Source organism: Phoca vitulina, unplaced genomic scaffold (assembly GCF_004348235.1).
Source record: "Phoca vitulina isolate PV1807 unplaced genomic scaffold, GSC_HSeal_1.0 scaffold21, whole genome shotgun sequence".
Taxonomy (NCBI): domain Eukaryota; kingdom Metazoa; phylum Chordata; class Mammalia; order Carnivora; family Phocidae; genus Phoca; species Phoca vitulina.
In genome coordinates, this window is record NW_022589724.1 from 4,232,883 (window position 1) to 4,255,424 (window position 22,542).

The 22,542-nt window shown below is 39.8% G+C and overlaps 1 protein-coding gene across 3 annotated transcripts in view; it reads right to left on the reverse strand.

The window, feature by feature from the left end:
* GRIN3A (glutamate ionotropic receptor NMDA type subunit 3A) overlaps nt 1–22,542 on the reverse strand; it is a 146,069-nt gene that overhangs the window by 34,018 nt on the left and 89,509 nt on the right. For all 3 annotated transcript variants that reach the window (XM_032419145.1, XM_032419146.1, XM_032419147.1), the window contains exons 4-6: nt 15,740–15,885; nt 11,691–11,806; nt 3,108–3,259 (exon numbers count right to left, since the gene is read on the reverse strand). In XM_032419145.1, coding sequence (XP_032275036.1) covers nt 3,108–3,259; nt 11,691–11,806; nt 15,740–15,885 — 414 coding nt within the window. The remainder of the gene's footprint in view (nt 1–3,107; nt 3,260–11,690; nt 11,807–15,739; nt 15,886–22,542) is intronic.

Below are 22,542 nucleotides of genomic sequence, written 5' to 3' on the forward strand. Positions count from 1 at the left end.
ATCGATTGAGTGGGTGTAGAAGAGGTGGGTGATTGCTTATTCAGCATCCATTCTCCCATCTCCTTCTTCCTAAGGGAATCCTGCTTTTGTTTAGGTCTTCTCTATGTGATCATGTATTTCAAGAGAAGCTGGCCCATCTTCAGTCCAAGGGGATGAGTCATGACTGGTCTAATCCATCATGATGATCTCATTTCCCTCACATTGATTGGATTATGCAGGGCAGATGACACCATTTTGGCCAATGACACATGAGGAAATCCACTGAGGGTCTTTGGGGGAAGGTTTCCTCACTTCTAAAAAGAGCTGCAGGAAGATAACTGAAGATATCTATGAACCTCAGGCAATTCTCCTGATGGAGGGAGAGGAGCTATGAACACTTCCATTATTTACTACTTACTGTGTCAGTTTTCTTACTAGGTCTTTCCAAAAATGATCTCTTCTCAGAACAAAATAGCAAGACAGGTTTTATCATATTCATTCATGGATGAGGAAACTCAGACCTAATAGCAGTTAAGTCATTCAGTGGGTAATTGGTAGATTCAGGATACAAGTTCAGAAATGTATGGCTTCAAATTTATCATGCTTTGTAGTAGCTCTTTTCATACTCGAATAAATAGATTTATGTTAGTCTCCAAAAGGACACTCCCCTCTATGTGCCCAGTGGAGTTAGGTTCTCTGAGTCTGCAGAACCCTGCACCCTCAAAGGCTTGTCCAGTGGAGTCAGATGGTCCCTCCAGCTGATACCCGTCTGATGGTCCTCTGAAATGACAACAGCCTAGAGGTGTGCATGTGATCAAGGAGGTGCAAATCATTCCATATGGCTGGCTCTGGGGACATGTCTGTGAAGCTCCTTTTGTCACGTCTAACGTCTTGCTGTCGACTTTGAATCACTTGGAGATTTTGGCATGAGTTAGCCATGGTCACAGCGAACGGTAGAAAACACCAAGTGATTGTTGCTTTGTACAACTGAAGCAACTGGTTTGTTTGCTTTCTTGGCTGACTTAATTCAGCTGACCAGTATAAGACCAATTTTACTTCTTTTAGAAAAAGCCATGCAAACCTCTCCAAATACAGATAAAAATGTCTGCCTAACAGGGCTGTAGAAGGAACCAACGAGTTAATTTCCCTAATACAGCTTTTGCCACATGGTAAGAAACAGAACAGGCTAGTTCCCTAATTCCCCATTTTCCTCTTTGCTTCCTTTAAATCTTTGCTGTATGACTATCTTCTCAATGAGATATAATATGAGGTTAAAAAGGAAGATATGATTCAGATTGGAACCGGGATTATGCGCAGGCTCTGGAGAAGTGAGATTTCAGCTGGGAGTTTATAATGAGAGGCATTTGCTGGTAAATGGCAGGGGTAAGAGTATTTGGGAAGAAGGATGTAATAGCATGTGCCAAGATGTCAAGACGGAAGCCACTGGCATGTCTCTATCTAAAATGACCACTGTGGGGACTCCTGGGTGGCTCAGTTGGTTGAGCACCCGACTCTTGGTTTTGGCTCCAGTCATGATCTCCGGGTCATGAGATCAAACCGCGCATCAGGCTCTGGGCTCAGTGTGGAGTCTGCTTGAGAGCCTCTTCCCCTGCCCCTCCCTCCACTTGCATGCACTCTCCCTTTCTCTCTCTCAAATAAATAAATACATACATACATCTTTTAAAAAATAAATTAAATGACCATGGTGGTGGGGCTGTAGTGAGTCAGGAGGAACATGGCATGAGATGAGACTGAAGATGTAAGCAGACTCAAGTTCCACAGGGCACTGTAGGCCATGTTCTGCATTTCAGATTGTTCCCTAATTCACATGGCAGCCCAATGCAGACTTCTAAGCAAAAGAGTGATCTGCCGCATGGAAAACAAATTGGAGAAAGGCAGGCATGAAAACAGAGAGCAGTTAGGAGACTTTTGCAGTGGTCCAGGTGAGGGATGAGGGCTTGAACTAGAGCGAGGACAGTGAAGATGGCGATAAACGGGCATACTTGAGACATATTTTATAGAAGGGAAAAGTATGGCTTGTTGATGGATGCAGAAGGTGAGATGTGGGAGGCATGAAGGATCCTTGGCAGTTTCTGGAATGAGTAACTGAATGGACGGAGGCATCATTACCTAAGATGTGAAGCACAGGAGGAAAAGCAGTTTTAGGAGAGAAGATCAAAGGTTCAGTTTTTGACAAGTTAAATGTGAGATGCCTATAGGATATTCAAGTGGGGATGTCAAATGGGAAGATAGGCATATGGTTCTGGAGCTCAGAAGCGTCTGTGTAGAAATACAAATTTGCCAAAATAGAGGATATCTGAAGTCATTATTGTTGTTGGCTGTAGTGTGTTTTTTTTTGTTTTTTTGTTTTTTTTAATGTCTGGCTGACCTTTACTAGTTTATTTGGCTTCTCTCTTAAATACCTGAACCTATGGTGTTCTTGTTATACCTTTTAGTCTCCTATCTCAATTATCTACTTTGATGGTTTCTTTCTAATTACATTGTAAAGGCAGAGCACTGCAATAGAAAGATGTAGATTCTGACTATTTGTGTGCCTTGGGCAAATCACTTAGGCTCTCTAGGTATTAGCTTCTCATCTGTAAAAGAACGGTATTGGTTGTTTTCAGTTTAAAAAATCTATGATCCAGTAATCTAAGAATTACCCATAAGGTGTGTCTATTTTTCTAAACCCACAAAGGATTCATGGGTGGACCACTGGGAAATTAGCTTTGATTAGATCTTGAAAGATATTCTGAAGTCCACATCATGTCCAGCAATTAACAGTTAAACCAAACACTATTAATGACAATCTCAGATACTATTGCTGTATTTCGAACAGCGTTTCTTCTGCGCTTGTGGATACAACATATAGAAAAAGAGTGGAAATTCAGACATTCATTCATCAAAATAACATCACGTTTTAATCAAAGACGAACTTGTCTTATTGAAAATTCCTACTGGAACGGGCACTCTTCAAGTGAAGTTAGGAGTAATGCAAATATCATGGTGAGTTCTAGTAGATGTAATAGCCTGGATTACTGACCACAGGACACATGTAACAGTATTTCTTCATAGTCTTCAAGGTAAAGCAATACAAAGCATCAACATGATCAGCACTTTTTCCTTACCTCAGTGACAGCAAAGCTTCTCTTTCCACAGGGAACCACCTTGTACCACTTGTCATGCAACACATCCATAAACCCATGTGACTTATATTGACTGATTAGCTCGGATATATTGGAGGTCAGTGGAGAGTTGGGTGGGAGCCCAATACCATACCCTAGAAGAAAATATAATCTCAGATCAGCTTTTCATCTGAGAGGATCCTAAGGGGTGTCACCACACTTGTGTGATCTTGCCATCAGCTCCGGTACCAAGGGTAGGGGGTAAGCTTTCAGGATCTTTCCTTCAAAGGACTCAGAGAGGTCCAAGGTATGATTACTGTGCATCTGCTGCCTTTCTGAGTAGAAGAGATGAATCTGGAAAGGAGAGAAATGGGCTGTGCACTGTGTTCCAGTGGCACATTGCATTCCCAGATAATTTTGAGATGATACCTTTGAAGATTTTACCAGGACTAGGATTCCCTATCCACCTCTCCTAGAACCCCTCCTCTGAAGCTTCAACACACAAAATTGGATTAAATATAATCTCTGGTTTATGACATTCTCTAGTCATTGGTCATGCATCACCCTCTTTTACTTTTGTCAGTTTTTTAAAATTATTATTATTTAAGACCTTTATTAATGGGTGCTTGCCGTTTGTTGACTTTTCTGAAAAAGATCAAGTTGTAAACTTTTATTACAAATTAAAAATGAGGTTCTTAAAAATCTCAACTTGACCAGATATGAAACAATTTAAAAACCTTTAAAGGTGTATTGAGAAAAACCAGGCATTTTTTTTTTTAAACACGTTTGTCATTACCAAAAAGAGACGTCTTTAGGTAAAAATAATAAAAATCCCATGCTGCATAGATAATGCAGATAGTTCTATTTATCTGGTCAATGGGCAAAAAGCAAGCACTTAAGGTCTTCAGCTCCAATCTTTTGTTCATTTCTTATTGCTGGAATTTCATCCAACATGAAGAAATGAAGATGAAATTCCAGCAATACTTTTGTCAGTTTTTTAATAATGAGACCATGTGAACATACAGTATAGCATGAGAATTAAAACATCCACAAAAACTTGTTCCACCCCCCCAAAAAAAAGAGTCTGGTAAGACCAAGCGTTGGAGAAGATGTAGGTCCATAAGATCACTTATATGTTGCTTCTGTGAATACAAATTAATATAACCATTGTGGAAAATAATTTGCTATTTTTTTTAAGATTTTACTTATTTATTTGACAGAGAGAGAGAGAGAGGGAGAGAGAGAGCACAAGCAGGGGGAACAGCAGGGAGAGGGAGAAGCAGGCTGTCCGCTGAGCAAGGAGCCCGACGCAGGGCTCGATCCCAGGAACCTGGGATCATGATCTGACCTGAAGGCAGACGCTTAACCATCTGAGCCACCCAGGTGCTCCAAAATAGTTTGCTATTATTTTGTATAGTTGAACATTCATATGCTCTAAGACCAATAATTTTAAGTACATTTCTAAAGAGCTCCTCTACAACCACACCAGGAGATATGTACCAGAATGTTCTTAGAGACACTGTTCATAATAGTAAAAATTTGGAAACAACCCAAATGTTCTTTGACAAGAGAATGGGTAAATAAATTGTGGAATATTACATAATTGGAATAGTATATAGTGTGAAACATATAAATTAGAACTACATGGGATAATATGGATGACTCCAAGCAACACTGAGTAAAAAAGATCAGTCCCAGAAGATTACAGCATGAATCCATTGTGTAAACGTAAACATATTCAAAACAAAATAGTATATTTTTAGGAATTCATATGTATGTGGCAGAAGTACAGTCAGAAGAAAAGCAAGGAACTAATAAGCCAAATATCCAGGACAGTGGTTATTTAAGGCAAGAGAGGCAGGGGAAAGGATGAAGGAGGAGCACAAAGGTGGATGTAATGTGTTGTCAGAGTTTAATTAATCAGCTTGGACTATGTATCCTCGCTCTATGTGGCTTTACTTCCCTCCCAAACTGTTAATTCACTGTTAAGCTCTTTGATGAGCCATGTGAAAGAGCTAATTAACTACATTTTGTCTTTAGCACAGCATAGTCAAAAAAAGACATTGTGCCCTCAGGGTGATTGAGGAGGATAAATTAAGAGTATAGCTCGTTCTTTTTTCACTGATAAAGACTAAAAGGCTGTCAAGAATTCAAAGATACTTCATAAAAACAAATACTTGCTATAATTATTCTATCTTACAATTTATTTCCAAGGACATTAATTTTTGTTCCGTTTTTTTATTGCGTATACACAAATCCTTTTTTAAAAAAATGAGGCTTGAGATGTGTTTATAACCAATAAAAGAGAAGAAATAAATAACACAGAAAACATTTTTGAGTTTTAAAGAGCTGTATGGTTTTTCTCCCCCTGATAATTTTGTTTGTTCCCTAACAATGGCAAGTCAGGGAAGTGATGACAATGTCAAGAGCGTGATTAGAATTTTCCATTCAAAGAGCTATTTTGAGCGCCTACTTTGTGCCTAGTAGTTTTGGCTTGAAAAGCAAGACCAACAATAAAAGACTTTACATAGGCAGCCTGTTCTTCTGCTGATGTTATCATTAAATAACATTTTTTATAATGGGTAACTAACCATAAGGAAGTAAGCAGTTTTCTTTAGAAACTTTTATTATAATGAATGCTATTGACAATTCAGCTGCAAGTTCATTCTTTCAGTACTTATTTACATGTCAGCACAACACTAGTCATGTGTATAATAATATTCAATGACTTACTGGCTCATGCATTCATCACTCACTCATTCAACAAATATTTACTGAGTGACTAGGCACTGTGTTAAGCGATCAGGATTTAGCAGTGAGCAAGACAGATACAGGCCCTGCCATCATTGAGTGTACACGCTATTAGGGAGATAGTTATTATTGCACTATGTAATGATTATTTCATTACAAGTGAGATAAATGCCATGAGAGAGAACTGGGGCATATATAACATATAGTAGGAGGACTTGGAACTATCTGATGGAAGTGAGTTGATCTTCAGGATAACTAGACCAGGTTTGCTGAATATTACTGTATTTCCCCCCTGAGGCAATAATTTTCAACAACAATTTCTGATATGTACTGAGAGATTACCATATACTATGCACTATAATAAACTTTGTATGTACCTTATCCCATTTTGTAGATCATGCACTAGACTAAGATTGTAGACTAGACTGTGGTATGTAGTTGAGTTAAATCACTCTGGAAATTTAATAACAAGAACTAGAATATATTGAGTCCTACTGTGTACCAGATAATATTCCACACGTGTCTAATCCCTATAAGAACTTAAGCGTGATATGTATTACTTTAGGACTTAAAGAGTGAATAATAAACTGCCCAAGGTCACGCAGCTCGTAGGTGGCAAAGTTAGCATTTGAAAGTAGGTCTGTTTGAGTCTAAAACCAATTCTCTTTCCACTGTGTCCAGAGTAGCATGTGACCAAGACAAGGGAATACTTGGCCTATTTCCTCCCCTCCAACACAGGCTCTATCACTGAAATCATGTTGATGTAATCTCCCCAAACCAGGCAATTCAGTAAAAAAACCACAATCATCTAAACTGACAGTTGGTTTTCAGCAGACAAAATATATATTATTCATGGGCAGATTTTGTTTATAAACTTTTCAGTAAGTTGTGGAAATAAACTGTAAGTGCTGCCCTACCTGGTACATGATGTTACATAGAAGAGAAATTAACTAGCAAGGACACCCCCTGACTATACTGTTTCTTCTAAAAATCGTCTCAAAGCCAACAATTCCAGCCCAGCTTAGTGTAATAATGGCAGAAATGTTTTCACTTGATACGCACTTATTGCACACCTATTCATCCATTCATTAATTCCACAAACATGTGTTGAATGCTTATTCTGTGCCAGATACCCCGCTGAGGGCTCTAGAGGTTTCCAAGTTAACTCAGACACCAATTCTATCCTTATGAAGCTATGGGGGCGATGAGGCAGACATAAATAACTAGACAACGTGGGAGAAAGTTACAGTACTTTTCTGGAAAACAAGACAGATGATGCATAAATTCAATAAAGGTCAAATATGAAAACTAGATGCAATGAGGAGGATGGATACAACTTTATGGAGTTCAGAGGAATGAGAACTTGCTACCCGATGGGAGGATGAGAGGAGGCATCTTAGATTGATTCTTGATAGTGGCATTTGGGGTAGATGAGACAGAAATATGTGATGCAAAGTTTAAAAAGCTGGAATTAATACTTATGATAAATCTATATAATTCTAAGAATAGAATTTTTGGCACTACAACAAAAGTATTAAAAATGCCTTAGGGAAAAAGCTATGTTGAAGTTGCAGGGACATTTATAAAAAATTGCTACAAAGGAAATAATAAATATTAAATCACTCTACTCCATCACGTCAAGGTTAATTTGCAATTGACTGCTAAAAATAGATTACTGTCCTTTTAAATTCTCTATTTTAATACATATATTGAGTATTGACATTTAAATGATTATTAGCATCAATAATAGTTATTATGAGCTAATTAAAACAAACTATGCATATAGAACCAAGGGAGAAATTTCTCATAGGAAAAAAAGTTATGTGGTGATTAGATGAGGTATTTGTTAAAAGACATAAAAATCCATTTTATTCAGAAACATAAAATAGTAAAACTTTGAAGGTTTCATTTCTGTCCTTCTCTTTATTGGTTGCTTTTCAAATTTGATTATGTTCATTGGTCAAAGAATTCTTATTTTTAAATTGCTGACTCAACCTAGCAGCCTGAGTTGCTTTCATTATCATTAGAAACGTGGCTTTGCAATAAAGACGAGGTTGACTATTTTGTGGTTGATGGATGAAGCAAAATGGAATCCTTCAACCCTAAAGATGAAGGCATCAGGCACCCTGGAAATTGGATACAGCTTAATAGCCCAAGAGAACAATTTTCAGAACAGAATCCTGATCTTTTCCCCATGGATAAATCAGCTTTACTCAGCTAAGAGTGGGGGAAATATATTTTGGCTAGCAAATGTATAGTTAGAAATTCAGAGACTAAAAGAATCTTCCTGAAATGTAGTTGGGTAATAGATATTTTGAAAATGAGACCTTAGATAGGGTTAAAAAGGCTTCAGGAAAGAAAGATTAATTCATTTTTGCTGTTTGTCCTTGGAATACCACATTTAGCTACTCTGGGGCAATGGTTGAGAACATATTGTAATAGCCCCAACTGTAGAGTAGACTTTAAAAATGGGTTTCCCTTACCCCCACCACATGAGAGTGGAAGAGAAGTGTGTGGGAGAAGCTGAGATATGTGAGGGCTATCTATCCTAGGATAATTTTCTGGGGAATCGGTCTCAGTCTATTAATTCAATATACTGAATAATAGCAATAATTTACTGGGCACTCCGTGCTTGTCCATGCTTCACATGCATTATTTCACTTAACCTTCACAACTCCACTCTAGATGTGGTATTCATAGACCCATTATGCAGATGAGGGGCCTGAAGAACAGATAAAATGACTTGTCCCATGGGGCATCGTGAGTAACAGCAACTCTATTCTCACCCAAGCGCTCGGACTCCAGAGCCAGTGCTCCAAGCACTGTATTAAATAATTAGTGGGAAGCAAGTAAAAGAACAAACTCAAAAAACAGGCAAAGATCTTTGGCAGAAAGGTCACAAATCATTACCGTGCTGTTCCATTACTCTTTCTTCCCGTTTGACCTTTATTGTCAGCTAACTCCAATGCATAAATTTGGGACACGTATTCATTTATCTTAACACTTTCTTTTTTTCCAGAGCACACTATACGTCTTTGTGTCCCTGGTGGATGGTATTTAACATGACGAAAGACTAGGGCGCCTGGGTGGCTCAGTTGGTTAAGTGACTGCCTTCGGCTCAGGTCATGATCCTGGAGTCCCGGGATTGAGTCCTGCATCGGGCTACCTGCTCAGCAGGGAGTCTGCTTCTCCCTCTCCCACTCCCCCCCTCTTGTGCTCTCTCTCTCTCTCAAATAAATAAATAAAATCTTTAAAAAAAAAAAAAAACATGACGAAAGACTTTCCACGGGCTTCTGAATTCTGAAGAGTTTCGGTTTGCTGTGCTGAGTCCTCAGGAAAAGGTTTCAAACTCAAAGTGGAGCCACTGGCTCACACGGGCCCCACCTTTACCTTTTAAGCCTAAATAAATGCAGAATGGTGGAGTTGGGATGGGTGAGCAGTTGTCACAAGGAGCTGGTGTGATATCAATACTATATAAAGTGAATGTACATTCAACCTGAAGCAATCAATGGACTCGCCCTTCCCTCCTAAGTTCCTGAAGCCAGGGAAGCACCTGGGAAAGTATATGCAGTTATCAGGGTCCCTTGATGAACTGCATCATGCATCAGTCTGTGAATTAGATACTTATTTCAAATTTAACCTCATGAGTTACATAATAGGTAATACACCATCTATTACATAACTGTTATTACACAGCGGCTACAGATACATCTATAAAACATTCCTGTAAGCTAAAAGGGTAAGAATTGTTCGTAAATTGCTTTCATGACATTTTTATGCCTCTAAAGTCTGATTAATTAATAAGTCCACATTTTTATAAGTTCAAGAAACATAAATGTTGTCAAAGCATATGATATTTTCAAAAATTTCATCGAGAGAAATATTCCCTAAAAATTTATGAGATTAACATTTTTTTTAAAAAAGCAGTGATCAAGACTTTTGCTGGTATCTCTATCACATTGCTGTTTGTAACTTGTAAGTATCCTCCCTTTGTGTTTCACCAAGTTCTGTTTTCAGGCTGTGAACTTGGTGGCAGGGGCAGTACTGAATTAAATTTTCTGATTTGCACCTCACCCAGAATGTTTTTTTTTTTTTTGAATAAACCAACAATGAGGGGAATGCTTTCTATTCAAATCGGTGGTCTTTCTGTTCTCTTGCCGAAGAGCTCTTTCATGCACCATTTTGTGCTTATCCCCTTTGAAAACAATGTGGTGTGTGGGGATGATGGGAACTGTAAGACACTCAGTCTCAGGAGCACAGATGGAAATGTAAACAGGAAACCAGTGGGGAGTTAATTGTGTGGCATCTGGCACTGGGGTCTAGCAGAGGCAAACAAGCCATCTCACCACTGTCTTTTGACAAGATAGGGTTGCCCCCTGAAGACAAAGGTGGAGAATGGAGTCCCTCATTCTTATGCCCGCTACAAATGATTCATTGTTAGTAGCTGCTAAAGGCAGAAGGGACCTCAATTACCCAGTACATCTAGGACAGAAAAAAAATGTAACATCCTTTCCAGATCCCCAGATGCCACAAAAAAATGGGAATTTTTCCATTGTTACATCAAAATGGGGTTATATGATAAATGTCCTTTTGGTTTTCTTGCCTTCTTTGTCTTCTTCTTTTTTTTTTTTTTTTTAGACTTTTCTATCTCAGATTGTAGTTTTAATAGAAGACAACTACCACTAAATCTCTCTCTTCCTGAATTCTATCCCTGGTTCAGGTGGAGGTCACTTTGCCTGGAGAGAAGATTGATTTCTCTTAGGAGAAGGCTCAAAGAAACAACATCAGCTCTTACATTCTCATTCATCATAAAAACAAAGACTGAAGTAAAAAATTTGCTGATATGTTTAGGGGAGACAGAGACCAACTGTGGCTGGGAAACTGAAATCAGAATAGTTTTGATACACTAGTTAACATACGGAAAAGCAGAGTTTTCTGGAAATAGGACTTGGGCACCCTCATGGGATTGTTTCAAGTCAAAGTGTTTTCTGACAAGTGAGCATGGCTGTCTTGAGAGCCAGCATGTACTGTCAGAGAAGGGAAGCTGGGAATTGGGAGATGTGAAATTTGCTGGTTCAAACTATCAGCTCCATATATCAACTGTTGTCCAGAATGAAAGGAGCAACTGACAAAGCAATCCTTCTTTGGCCCTGAAGTTTGATTGATTGGTTGATCAAGTTGGGAGCAAAAATTTGCTGTCAGCGGGGGAGAAAGGCAAACCTGAAATCCCAAACAAGGTTTTGTTTAGGACTCTTAAACGTTACTAAGATATAGAAGGAGATTTCTTTTTCTATTGTTTTCCCACCTAGTGGAAAAAACATTTATTTAGGAACCATGAGATTTGGATTCTAATTCCAGTATTATCATTTAATTGTGTGATTATGAAAAAATGATGTAATGTCCCTGGGCTTTCTTGTGGATAAATGGAATAGATTGGCTTAGATCAACACTGAGGTCCTTCCAGTTGTAGAATGCGATCATTCTAGTTTTTGCATCAGATTCATCACAGGAATTAGAAAATACAGATTAAATCAAAATTGGACTCCCCATTTGTTATACTATGCACTATTCTCAGATATCTGAGGCAACATCATCTGGGTAACAACAATGTTTGTTGTTGTTGTTTTTCAAACAATTGGATAAATAAATTTTTATGGAGTAGGTGAAAAATAAATTCCTAGCTTCAGCAACTTAATAGCTAAGTGCTTATGAGTTGAAGATGAAAACAAGGGAAGATGAATAGCTTTTTGCTCTGACTCTGGCATTTATGACTTGCTTGGTTGGCAAACTGAGCATATCCTGAGTTAAAGTGAATCAAGAGTGACTGGCTCATACCTTCTATAGCAAATGGCTTCCCCACGGTTAGAAGTTTGCAGTCAGCATCTATTGACACTTCATAATCCAGAAGGGCTTTGTCCATGATGAAGGCATCTAGTTTCTCTGGATCATTCCTATATTTAAGACCAAGAGAAGAAAAGAGAAAAATCATTCATTAATAGACAGGAGGTTGACAGCTGGCTTTTGTTTAGGGGACAGAAACCTGGAAAGAAAGGGCAGCCCAAGCTAGATAGCTGCTGACTCAGCCTTGTTGACATCTCACTGACCCATGGAGAACAGACCAGGGGAAACAGACACTCTTCTAAGACAGCATGACATCTTTCCAATGAGTTTATCTACCAATTCCTTTTATTACTTCTAAATCCAACAATAAACCCAGAATGACTGAATTGAATGGGAAGGTTCATTTCTCTTACATTAACTGAGTGACTCGTTTGTGCGAGGCACAGTATTGATTGTTCTCCACACACTGTATCACTCATAATGGCTGTGAGGTGGGTGGTATTGGTACTATCCCATTTTAGTAGATGAGGAAATTGAGGCTTCAAGAGTCAAAGTAACTGGATCCAGGTTACATAGCTAGTAAGTGTGGGACTCACGTGATCTCATTAATCAATATGTGGAAATTTTTATTTCTTTCTGTCATGATCACTATCATATTCTTCAGCAATCAGGTATCATTTCATACTTAGGAATACATAGTAAGGAAATACAAATATGAGATCTACCAGTCCTGGGGAAAAGGGAGTTGAGAGGTCTCTTTAAAGTCCATGGGCTAGCATTCATTACCTGGAGGGGAAAGCATAGGTAATAGATCTTAGTGATCTGCTCTATTAATATATCTCCAGAGATTCATGTTTCACTCCCATCCTAGGAGGCGATTCAGGCAGGAATCATTTAAGGTAGGTGTCCCTGGCTTGTTATCAGTGAATCAGATGTGGACTGGGCTCAAGATGCCAACAGATGCCTTGTGCATCCTTCATGTGTTCTCCCCATTTTTTAAATGTAGGCACAGAAACGGTCCAGAGGAAGGTATGTCTCAGCACCGGCAGAGTTCCCAATTACAAAGGAGGCAAGGAAGGGGGCGTTTTAAAAGGAACCGTTTAAGCTGTATGCGATGACTCTTGTTTTCAGCCACCTCAAATCCTTTCTGGAAAGGTGTAGGACATATAGCCATTTAAGAAAGGCTTTCTGACCTCAGGACTGTCCAAACATCTTGGCAAAGAGAACAACTCTTCTCTATTCCATCTAGACTCAGTCATTCCTGTCTCAGAGCCAAAAATGAGTCTATTGGAATTCATAGAGTGGAATGGCCTTAAACTCAGAATAGAACAAGGCTAGGGCCCATCAAAAATCTAAAAAAGAAAGACACACTTAGACACCTCATCATCAGTCCGAAGGAAGTACATATTTACATGGATGGCTTTGTCTGGGCCATACATTGACAGAGTAAATAGGCCAACTTCCCTTTTCTTGATGCCAGTGACCATTGCTTCCTCTTTCTACTCTTCCAGCCTATTCAAAATGCATTCCCTTTTCCAGGGGTATTGGATGGAAGTCATAATGAGATCTGTGTTTAACTTTAACCAAAATAAAAAACATCTCCCAGCTCCACAGCTGTGGGAAGCTTCAGAAAGGGTTGAGGATGTGAACTGTCTCCTAGGAGCTGATGATGAGGAAGCTTAATGGAATCCTGGCAATAAAATAAAAATCAAGCTGAAAGATGTTTCTCCAATAAAAGTTTTACTGCCACAGTAACAAAACGTACCTTGGGAGCTACACAGCAACTAGTCACCATTTACCAGTACTCCGCAAATATTTGAGGTAGCAATGACAATAGAAAAAATCGGGGTTCAGTTTTTCTAAGCAATAATTACTGAGGTCCAGTTTCAGTGGTATCCTTAAATAATTACTCCTGATTTTGGACTGCAAAGTGAAGTTAGTTATGACAGGTCTCTCTTGCATAGGAAGGCAAGAAGCAATTAGCTCACAGACTCCCATGGGGCCCTGAATCACTGGTGAGGAAGTGGATGGGTATGATCCAGGTATAAGCAGCTTCCAGACTAGTTGAATCATCCTTCCAGTTGGCAGGTTCCCCAGTTGTTTCTCCCACTATGAAATCATGCTCTGCCTTTTTAAGAATTCATTTAATCATACATATGCCACAAAATAATACATATGCCACCATCATACATATGCTCATAAGTGACTCTGGAGGTGTGTTCTGCAGGTTAGGGCTCTGGGATATCAGGGGGATAATATGAGGACTGTGGTTTCTTGGAGTGGTGGCTAAGAGCATAGGCAGTGACTGGGACCAAACATGGAGAGAGAAGCCCAAAGACAAGAAGTCAAGAGGGCATGAATGGTAAGTTCTGCCTATATTCCAATGTCACCTCCACCAGCGAATCACCTGGAGAGCTTGTTAATATGCAGTCTCCGGGATGGGGCCTGGCAGTCTGCATTTCTCACAAACTCCCAAGTGCTAACGGGAACGTGGATGCTGCTGGAACATAGACTATTCTTTGAACATCAAAGACCTACTTTTCTGTTATGGTTCCTAGACTGTCCTGCAACAGCAAATGGATTCTAGAGACCTGGTTCTAGTCCTGACTCTGTCACTTGCTGGCTATATTACTGTGGACAAGTTGCTTCCTTAAGGTCTCAGCTTCTTCACTGGTGCCTGCTTTTCTAACGACTCCATCTCTCCAGGCTAGAGTGGGGACAACTCGGAGTATTGGACCCTTCTCAGGTGAAGCCTCCAGAATAAATGAATACCCTGAGTGGAGTGGAACCGGGGACTACCACAGTAGTGGTGCATCTCGCTCTTTTCACACTACCAGAAAGGTCCGCTTTGTCAGCGATTACTATCTAGCGGGGAGCCATTGCCATCCCCCTGACATCTTCTTCTTTCTCTCAGCCATGAATTTGACTGAAGAAGAGAATACAGAAGAGGAGCTGGAAGGCAAAGGAGCACTCAACTCTGTTAGAGAAGGACTCTAACATTTTAATGTTCTTGCAAAACCAAAAGTGCCATTTCATAGTGCAAAAGTAGCATTTCATCCTACATAACTTTGCAAATCTGAGAGCACAAGCCTTCCTCTCTAGACTCTATAAAAGTCCATAGGAGTATTAGGGTCCTGTCACCAGAGCTCTTCAGAAACATATTAGCTCTTACGTCTCATACAATTATTTATTTGTTTCCCTTCTCCCCTAAAAGAGAATTTGAGGTGGCAAGTCCTTCTGTCCATTGGGAAGATTACTGTGGTTGGCCATAGATAAAACCAGAGTCCTGGGGCTGCATGAGTTTAGGGATTGGGGGCTTGGACATGTGTCATTGTCCTGGGACTATCAGGCACAAGGGAGAGGACTGCTCACCCTCACACTGTGGTGTGGTGCTTATCAGGAGCCTTCATTCCCTTCTCCCAGGCGGACTAGATGAGCAGATCCATAACTGCACCACCCTCCTTTGCATTCAGTTTTGCTGAATTACAGGCTCTGATAATCTGCCATGGCAATGTGATTGCTCTTGATTGCTTCTCATAAATTCTGATGAGAAGGATGCAGGCATGGGAATCATTGCCTTTTATCTTATTTCCCTTCTACAGGAAATCTCTAAGATAAATTCCATTTCCTTGTGGCAAGAGGAGACAGTCCATGGGCTTAGAGATTCACTGTGAAGGAAAGGGCTGCTTTGGGACACTTTATCCTTTGGCCACATTCCCTGAGTGTTTGATCATTTCAGCACCATTGTTTTCTCAAGTGATGTCAAGCCAACATTTACTTCCCCCACCATCTGCTACACTAATGCCCCCACTGGCACTTTGAGCAAAGCTACTGCCAACTGGGGACGATGCAGGTAACTAGTAATCTAGGTCACATAATTAAATGCACACTATTCCATACTGCCTTCTCGCTCTCACACAGTGTGAGGTATTACCAAACACACAGTGGGTATACTTAGCTGTCATTTTAAAAAACCAACAAATACAGTAGCTAAGACTTCTCTCTCGGTAAGAACTTTCTGGACCCAAGAGGTTGACACTCACTTCAGATACTCCACTCCATCAGGGGTGGCTGGTACATTGTACCTTCTCATATACTCATGCATCTCTGGGAAGCTTTGCCTCACATAATCTTCAGCACTGCTTTCCCGGACAGTTCCAAAGCGGAAGCCTTGAGAGGGATGATGTAGCTATGAGGGAGAAAGAAATGTCTTTAATACAAATTATTCTTAGGATTGTTTTCAAAAATTATCTCTTCCATCACTCTTTGGAATTGATTAGTGATTTAGAACTTTTCAAACACACAGCGATATAAACACCTACACAGAAATGTGCAGACATGGACATACTCTTTCATACCCCAGTTTTCACATAAGTAATTGTTCCATCTTCAGAAGCAAATGTATGGAAAAAACAAACATAAAACATAAAACAGTTTTCTGCTTTATGCTGAGAACTTATCAGAATTCTTTAGACACTATAAATTGGCATGCAGAACCAGCCTCATTATTATAAATTGCATATTGGAGAAAGTATAAAGATAATAAATTAAAGGCTGTGCTTCTCCTTGGTTAGAACTACACAAAGACCAAGTTAAAACCCTGTATCTTGAGACTGAAACACACCTGACCCAAAGTAGTGAATACATCCCTTTTATGTTTATCCATTTTATGCTGTATTTTAAGTTTGTTGAATTTATTTTTGGTGTAATTATGAAATTATCTCTTTCCTTTAGATAACTGTAACTGTATTTTCCAGTGCTGAGTCATGCTACATATTTGCCCAAATGGAATGGGATATAAGGCACTTAGGAGCCACAGAGGAGAAGGGCAGCCGGGGTAGACCCACTACTATAGTTCTCCAGGGTATAGGACCTTGCAGTGAGAAGTAGCACATGTGCTCTGCAGAGCCTTTCTGTCACTAAAGGATAATAAAGATATAGCACATGCAACATTATTATTTGTGAAAGGTGTACAGAAGTGTTAATGTAGCATCTAGACTTAACATTATTTCCAATATAAGAATGAATTGGGATTGGGCTGTGTTATAAAGAGAGTTGAATATCCTGTAGTCAGGAGTATTTTAGAGAGGCAACTTCTCCACAATTGTCACATTAGATTTCCTGCACTTCTTTGTTCTGCTTCATGTTAACAGATTTGATGTCATTGCTTCTGACTTGAAGTCCTGGGACAGGAATCCATGGATGGGCTTTGTGAAGTTTATAAAGCTCCTGAAATTGTAGGCAGCATTTTATGTAACTATGTTTGTAATTGTCTTCTTCTTTTTTTTTTTTTTAATTTATTTGACAGAGAGAGAGGGAACACAAGCAGGGGGAGTGGGAGAGGGAGAAGCAGGCTTCCCGCAGAGCAGGGAGCCCGATGCGGGGCTCGATCCCAGGACCCTGGGACCATGACCCGAGCCGAAGGCAGACGCTTAATGACTGAGCCACCCAGGCGCCCCTGTAATTGTCTTCTATGAGGAAAATAGTACAGTTTCATTTTTTAATAATTAGGTTTTCAAGTTGTTCAGAACCCCAAAAGGTGAAGAACTTGCTGAATATGGTAACAACTTATATTTAAGATGAATTAGTTTTGTCACATGCTAAAAATCTAACAATATGGCAATAAGTTGATAATAATTAATAAATTACATGGCACATCCTTATAGAATATTATGCAATGTCTAAATCATGTTTTGAAGCATATTTAATAAAACAAGGCAAATGTTTGTATGACAAATGGAGAAAAAGCTTTTGTATGTTATGATCAAATTAAATATCTATATAGTTACTTTAAATGTTATGATCCCCAACATATATGTCTCACACACACACACACACACACACACAAAAACCCCTTGGAAGAAGATGTATCAAGATATTAACAATGATTGTCTCATTGGTGGTGAAATGACAGGTGTACTTACTTATTTACAGATTTACAGAAACATGTCTCATGTTTATAAATAGAAAAAAGTTTATTTTATGAACAGCAAAGCAAATCCCTCACTAATTTATTCAACATTTATTGAGGGCCTACTTTGTACAACTTTCAAAGTTACTGGGGCCACAAAGGTAAATTCCCTGCAATCATTGCCACATAGGAACTCACTACCTGGTTGTCTATGATGTATTTTGGAGATGCCACGGTTGAGTAGGTGATTAGGCATACCCTTGTGTTTAATGTAATTGTTCCATACACTGAATAAATTCTAATGTTCTGTGCCAGGATAACCTCAATGAGGCATCAACAATAATAACAATAGCTAACATTTACTGAATATTTATTATGTGCCAGACATGGTATTTAGTGCTTTACATGCATTATCTTGTTTATTCCTCATAATAGCTTCATGAAGAGGACACTGTTATTACTTCCTTTTTAAAGATTAGTGGACTGAAGCTCAGAGAAGTAAAGTAACTGGCATAAGATCACACAGAAGTAGTAGAGACTGAATTAGAACCGAAGTCTATCTGATTCCAAAACTCATGTTATTATCAACCACATCACCCTGCCTTTGCAGCTCATGGAAGCAACTGGAGAGAAGATGTTTATTAGAATAAACTCATTAGTCTTTTAAAATATTCACCTTATGCCTTAGGCCCCCCTTAGCATTCTCACAGTAGCAAATTTCAGCCCACACAAATCTAACAGCATTCTGTCTGCCCAACACTTACTCATTTTTTTTTTTTTAAAGATTTTATTTATTTATTTGACAGAGAGAGACACAGCAAGAGAGGGAACACAAGCAGGGCGGGTGGGAGAGGGAGAAGCAGGCTTCCCGCCGAGCAGGGAGCCCGGTGCGGGGCTCGACCCCAGGACCCTGGGATCATGACCTGAGCCGAAGGCAGACGTTTAACGACTGAGCCACCCAGGCGCCCCAACACCTACTCATTTTTTAAGGCCAAGATCAAGACTTGGTCTTTGAAATCTCTGGTCTTATCTCGCTTCACTCTCCTATCTTGAATAAAAACAAAAACAATTTACTGCTTATTTATTGTGCTGGTACAGTATCTTGCATGTACATAATATGTAGTCTAGCTATTTACGTAACCCTATTTCACACTTCTCATGCATTACCTCTTTGATCCTCCCAAGAAACTTAGGAGGTATTTCTATTATCTTCCTTTTATAGATGAAGAAACTAAAGATCAGATAGTTTGTCATTTGCCCAAAGTTATAGAGCTAGTAAATGGTGGACCTGGGATTTGAACCCAGGCAGTCTGATGGAAAATAAGTGAGTTTTTGAACACTGTGAACATCACTTCTGATACTATGTTATACTGACTCTTGGTATGGTCATTACAAAACTTGCTACTTATGTGTCTGGCAGTGAGCTAAGGGCCTTAAATATTTTTAATTCCCACAATAATCCTGCAAGATAGATATTTTCATGTTTTACAGATTAAGATGCTGAGGTTTGGGTAGTTAAAGTGACAAATTCTCACAGTTAGTAATTAGCAAGACTCAGCCCATGTTCTTTTCCCCAACATGCAGACTGAATTATTTATTTGCATATCAGAGACCTATATGACACTTGGCACCTGACAGGTGTGCTATATGTGTTTGCCAAATTAACTCACTTTACCACTTGTCTTATTCTCTCCACCCACCTGACTTCTCTCAGCTTTCAGCACTTCCCTAACTTGCTGTCTGTGCGGCACCATCCTTCCATAAGCCTTCACAGTACACATAATTTTCTTTGCTAGAACCTATCACAGTTGCACTTGTTAAATTTTTTTTTTACAGAGAGAGAGAGAGCACTTGCATGAGTTGGGCAGGAGGGGCAGAGGGAGAGGGAGAGAGAGAACCTCAAGCAGGCTCCATGCCCAGCACAGAGCCCGATGCGGGGCTTGATCTCATGACCCTGAGAGATCATGACCTGAGCCAAAATCACGAGTCAGATGCACTTAACTGACTGAGCCACACAGGTGTCCCTGCACTTCTTAAATTTAATTGTGTAACAGCTTAATGTCTAGATTTTCAGCTTCTTCACTGGACTGGAAGCTGTGTGTGATGAACATGTTATGAACCACTGTATTCCAATGCCTTTTATCATGTAGTTGTTCAATTAAAACGCTTTACAAATGATCAATAACTATTCTTTGAACCCGGAGGGAAGTGAGGGCTTTGTCATCCCACTTAGCACAAAAGGAGCTAACAATTTAGCTTACAGCTCCGGCTTTTGAAATGAATCCTCCTTTTAGGGTATAGGGATCTTAGACCAGTAATTAAAATACTTTTGTCTTATATATGAAAAGAACCCCTTTTAGAAGTCCGTTACCTCAGGGCACCTGGGGGCTCAGTCCGTTGAGTGGCCGGCTCTTGATTTCAGCTCAGGTCATGACCTCAAGGTCCTGGGATTGAGCCCTGCATCAGGCTCAGCGGGGAGCCTGCTTGAGGATCCTCTCTCTCTCTCCCCCTGCCCCTCCCCTCACTCGTGCTCTCTCTCTCTCTCAAATAAATAAATAAATCTTAAAAAAAAGAAGCCCATTTTCTCACATTATTCTGGGACAGTAGTTTTATGGCCTTTGAACTATTTCTAGGCAAACCCTGACCCTCTTTTCTCTGCTGAGTGCATTAGTACTTCATTCCTTCCTGTGTCATGGGATGGAGTCATGAACCAGCAGATCCAGTCTCATATTCCAGTGGAGAACTAGCCCTTTGTGTTTCTTCTTTTCCACGCCTTTCAGTTTGCCTTTTGCTCATGGCCATGGCTCTGATGCCTGTGAAGGGAACAGTTTTGAGGTTTTGAGAAGGGAAATTTCCTTCAACACTAACACAAATAACCAAACTCCAATGGGAAGAAGTATTTTTTTTTTAATTTTTTTATTGTTATGTTAATCCCCATATATTACATCATTACTTTTAGATATAGTGTTCCATGATTCATTGTTTGTGCATAACACCCAGTGCTCCACGCAGAACGTGCCCTCCTCAATACCCATCACCAGGCTAACCCATCCTCCCACCCCCCTCCCCTCTAGAACCCTCAGTTTGTTTTTCAGAGTCCATCGTCTCTCATGGTTCTTCTCCCCCTCCGATTTCCCCCCCTTCATTCTTCCCCTCCTGCTACATTCTTCTTCTTCTTCTTTTTTTTTTTAAATTTTTTTATTGTTATGTTAATCCCCATACATTACATCATTAGTTTTAGATATAGTGTTCCATGGGAAGAAGTATTTTATTAGCCTGACAGGGACCCCACTCTACGTTGGAGAAACATTGCCAACCTCTTTGGTCCAAGTCACCATCATTTCTGCCCTCTGCATACTTCCTCTCTTCCCCTCCATTCCAGTCAGAGTAATCTTGGAGCCCAAAGCTAATCATTCACTCATTTGCTTAACACCTATCAGTGGCTCCCCATTGGCCTTGGGATAAATGTGGCCTTCTCATGGGAACTCCATGATTCAGCATGACCTTGCTCTGCTTTCTTCTGTCCAGCCTCATCTCCCCACTCTCCTCCTGGTCCTCTAAGCTTTAGCAGTTCTCTCAGTTCTTCCAACATATACTTTTTGCTTGACCAGAGCTCTTGCCCATAGTCTTCACTCTGCCTGGAATGCTCTTTTTCTCCTCAACCCCACCTTTCCTTTGTGTAGCTCACTCTTAAATATTGCTTTACCAGAGAAACTTTCACTGACCCCTAGACTAGATTAGGCCACCTGACACGCTCTCCCATTATGCCCTGCCATAGTATTGATAAAACTTGGAATTATTTGTGCAATGTCTGCTTTTCCTATTAGCTTGTAAGTTCCCATGAGGGCAGGGCCCATGCCTATCTCATTTGAGTACTCATTAAGTCATCAACAAATACTAGCTACTATTATTATCATCATCATCATGCAACAAACACAGTGCTTGGCACACATAGTTGCCTGATAAATACTGGGGTAATAAGTCATCATTACTAACATAAAATCTCCTTAGGATAGACACGTTATATACTTTTGTCACACTTCATGTTGTCTTTCTTTCCTCCCAAAAATTAGTTTTTTCCCTTGAATTCTCATCTTAATTCTTTTGAAGCGATATATTCTTTTTATTTCTGTGTGTGAGATTCTAATAGAAAAAAATAATGGGCTGCTCAGGCAGTCACAGGATAATGGAATCAGAAAAGGGATCTATGAAGCAATTGATGCAACCCGATGGGCCAGCACAGTCCATCCTGTGTGTCCACGTGGTGTGTAACTTGAACAGCCAGGGACGTCAGGAAGCCTGCGTCAGGGAGGGACGGTAAAAGCTCACAAAGAGCTAAAGCAGTTGTGCTGCATTACAGCTATCACCAGGACGTCCCAGGGAGAGGAAAATCTCTTTAAAGTTTCAGCTAACCGTTTCACCAGCTCTTCTAGTTCTGTTTATATTTGTTTCAACCTCTTCAGGCCTTGGGGAAATACCTAAGGTTAAACTCTCTATTTGTATGTGAACTGTTCGGTATTAATGGAATACTGAACTCTACCCAGAGCACCTGCATGAAGAATAATCAGATACGCGTTCTGCAGAAAGCAGAGAAGTGGCTCAAAACAAAATGGAAACAAACCCAAGGAACGATCAAGGGGCTATGTGCAAGGAGATACGATGCTTTAGATAAAAAAACAAAAACAAAAACAGTCTAAATGCTGGGTATTTTCATTTAATGTCCATATTTGTGTTTATCTGAGATTGTACTTTAAGAAATGGAATGTAATGTCTAATGTTCTTCGGAATTGGGTGGACAGGGCCATTCTTAATCTGCCCAGCGGAATGGGATATACTAGCTATTGAGACCATAGATCCTCCCCATGCCATTATTTTATCCACTTAAAACCTGTGGACTCAATAATATGGAATGGTCTCAGAGTTCTGAAGGGCTTT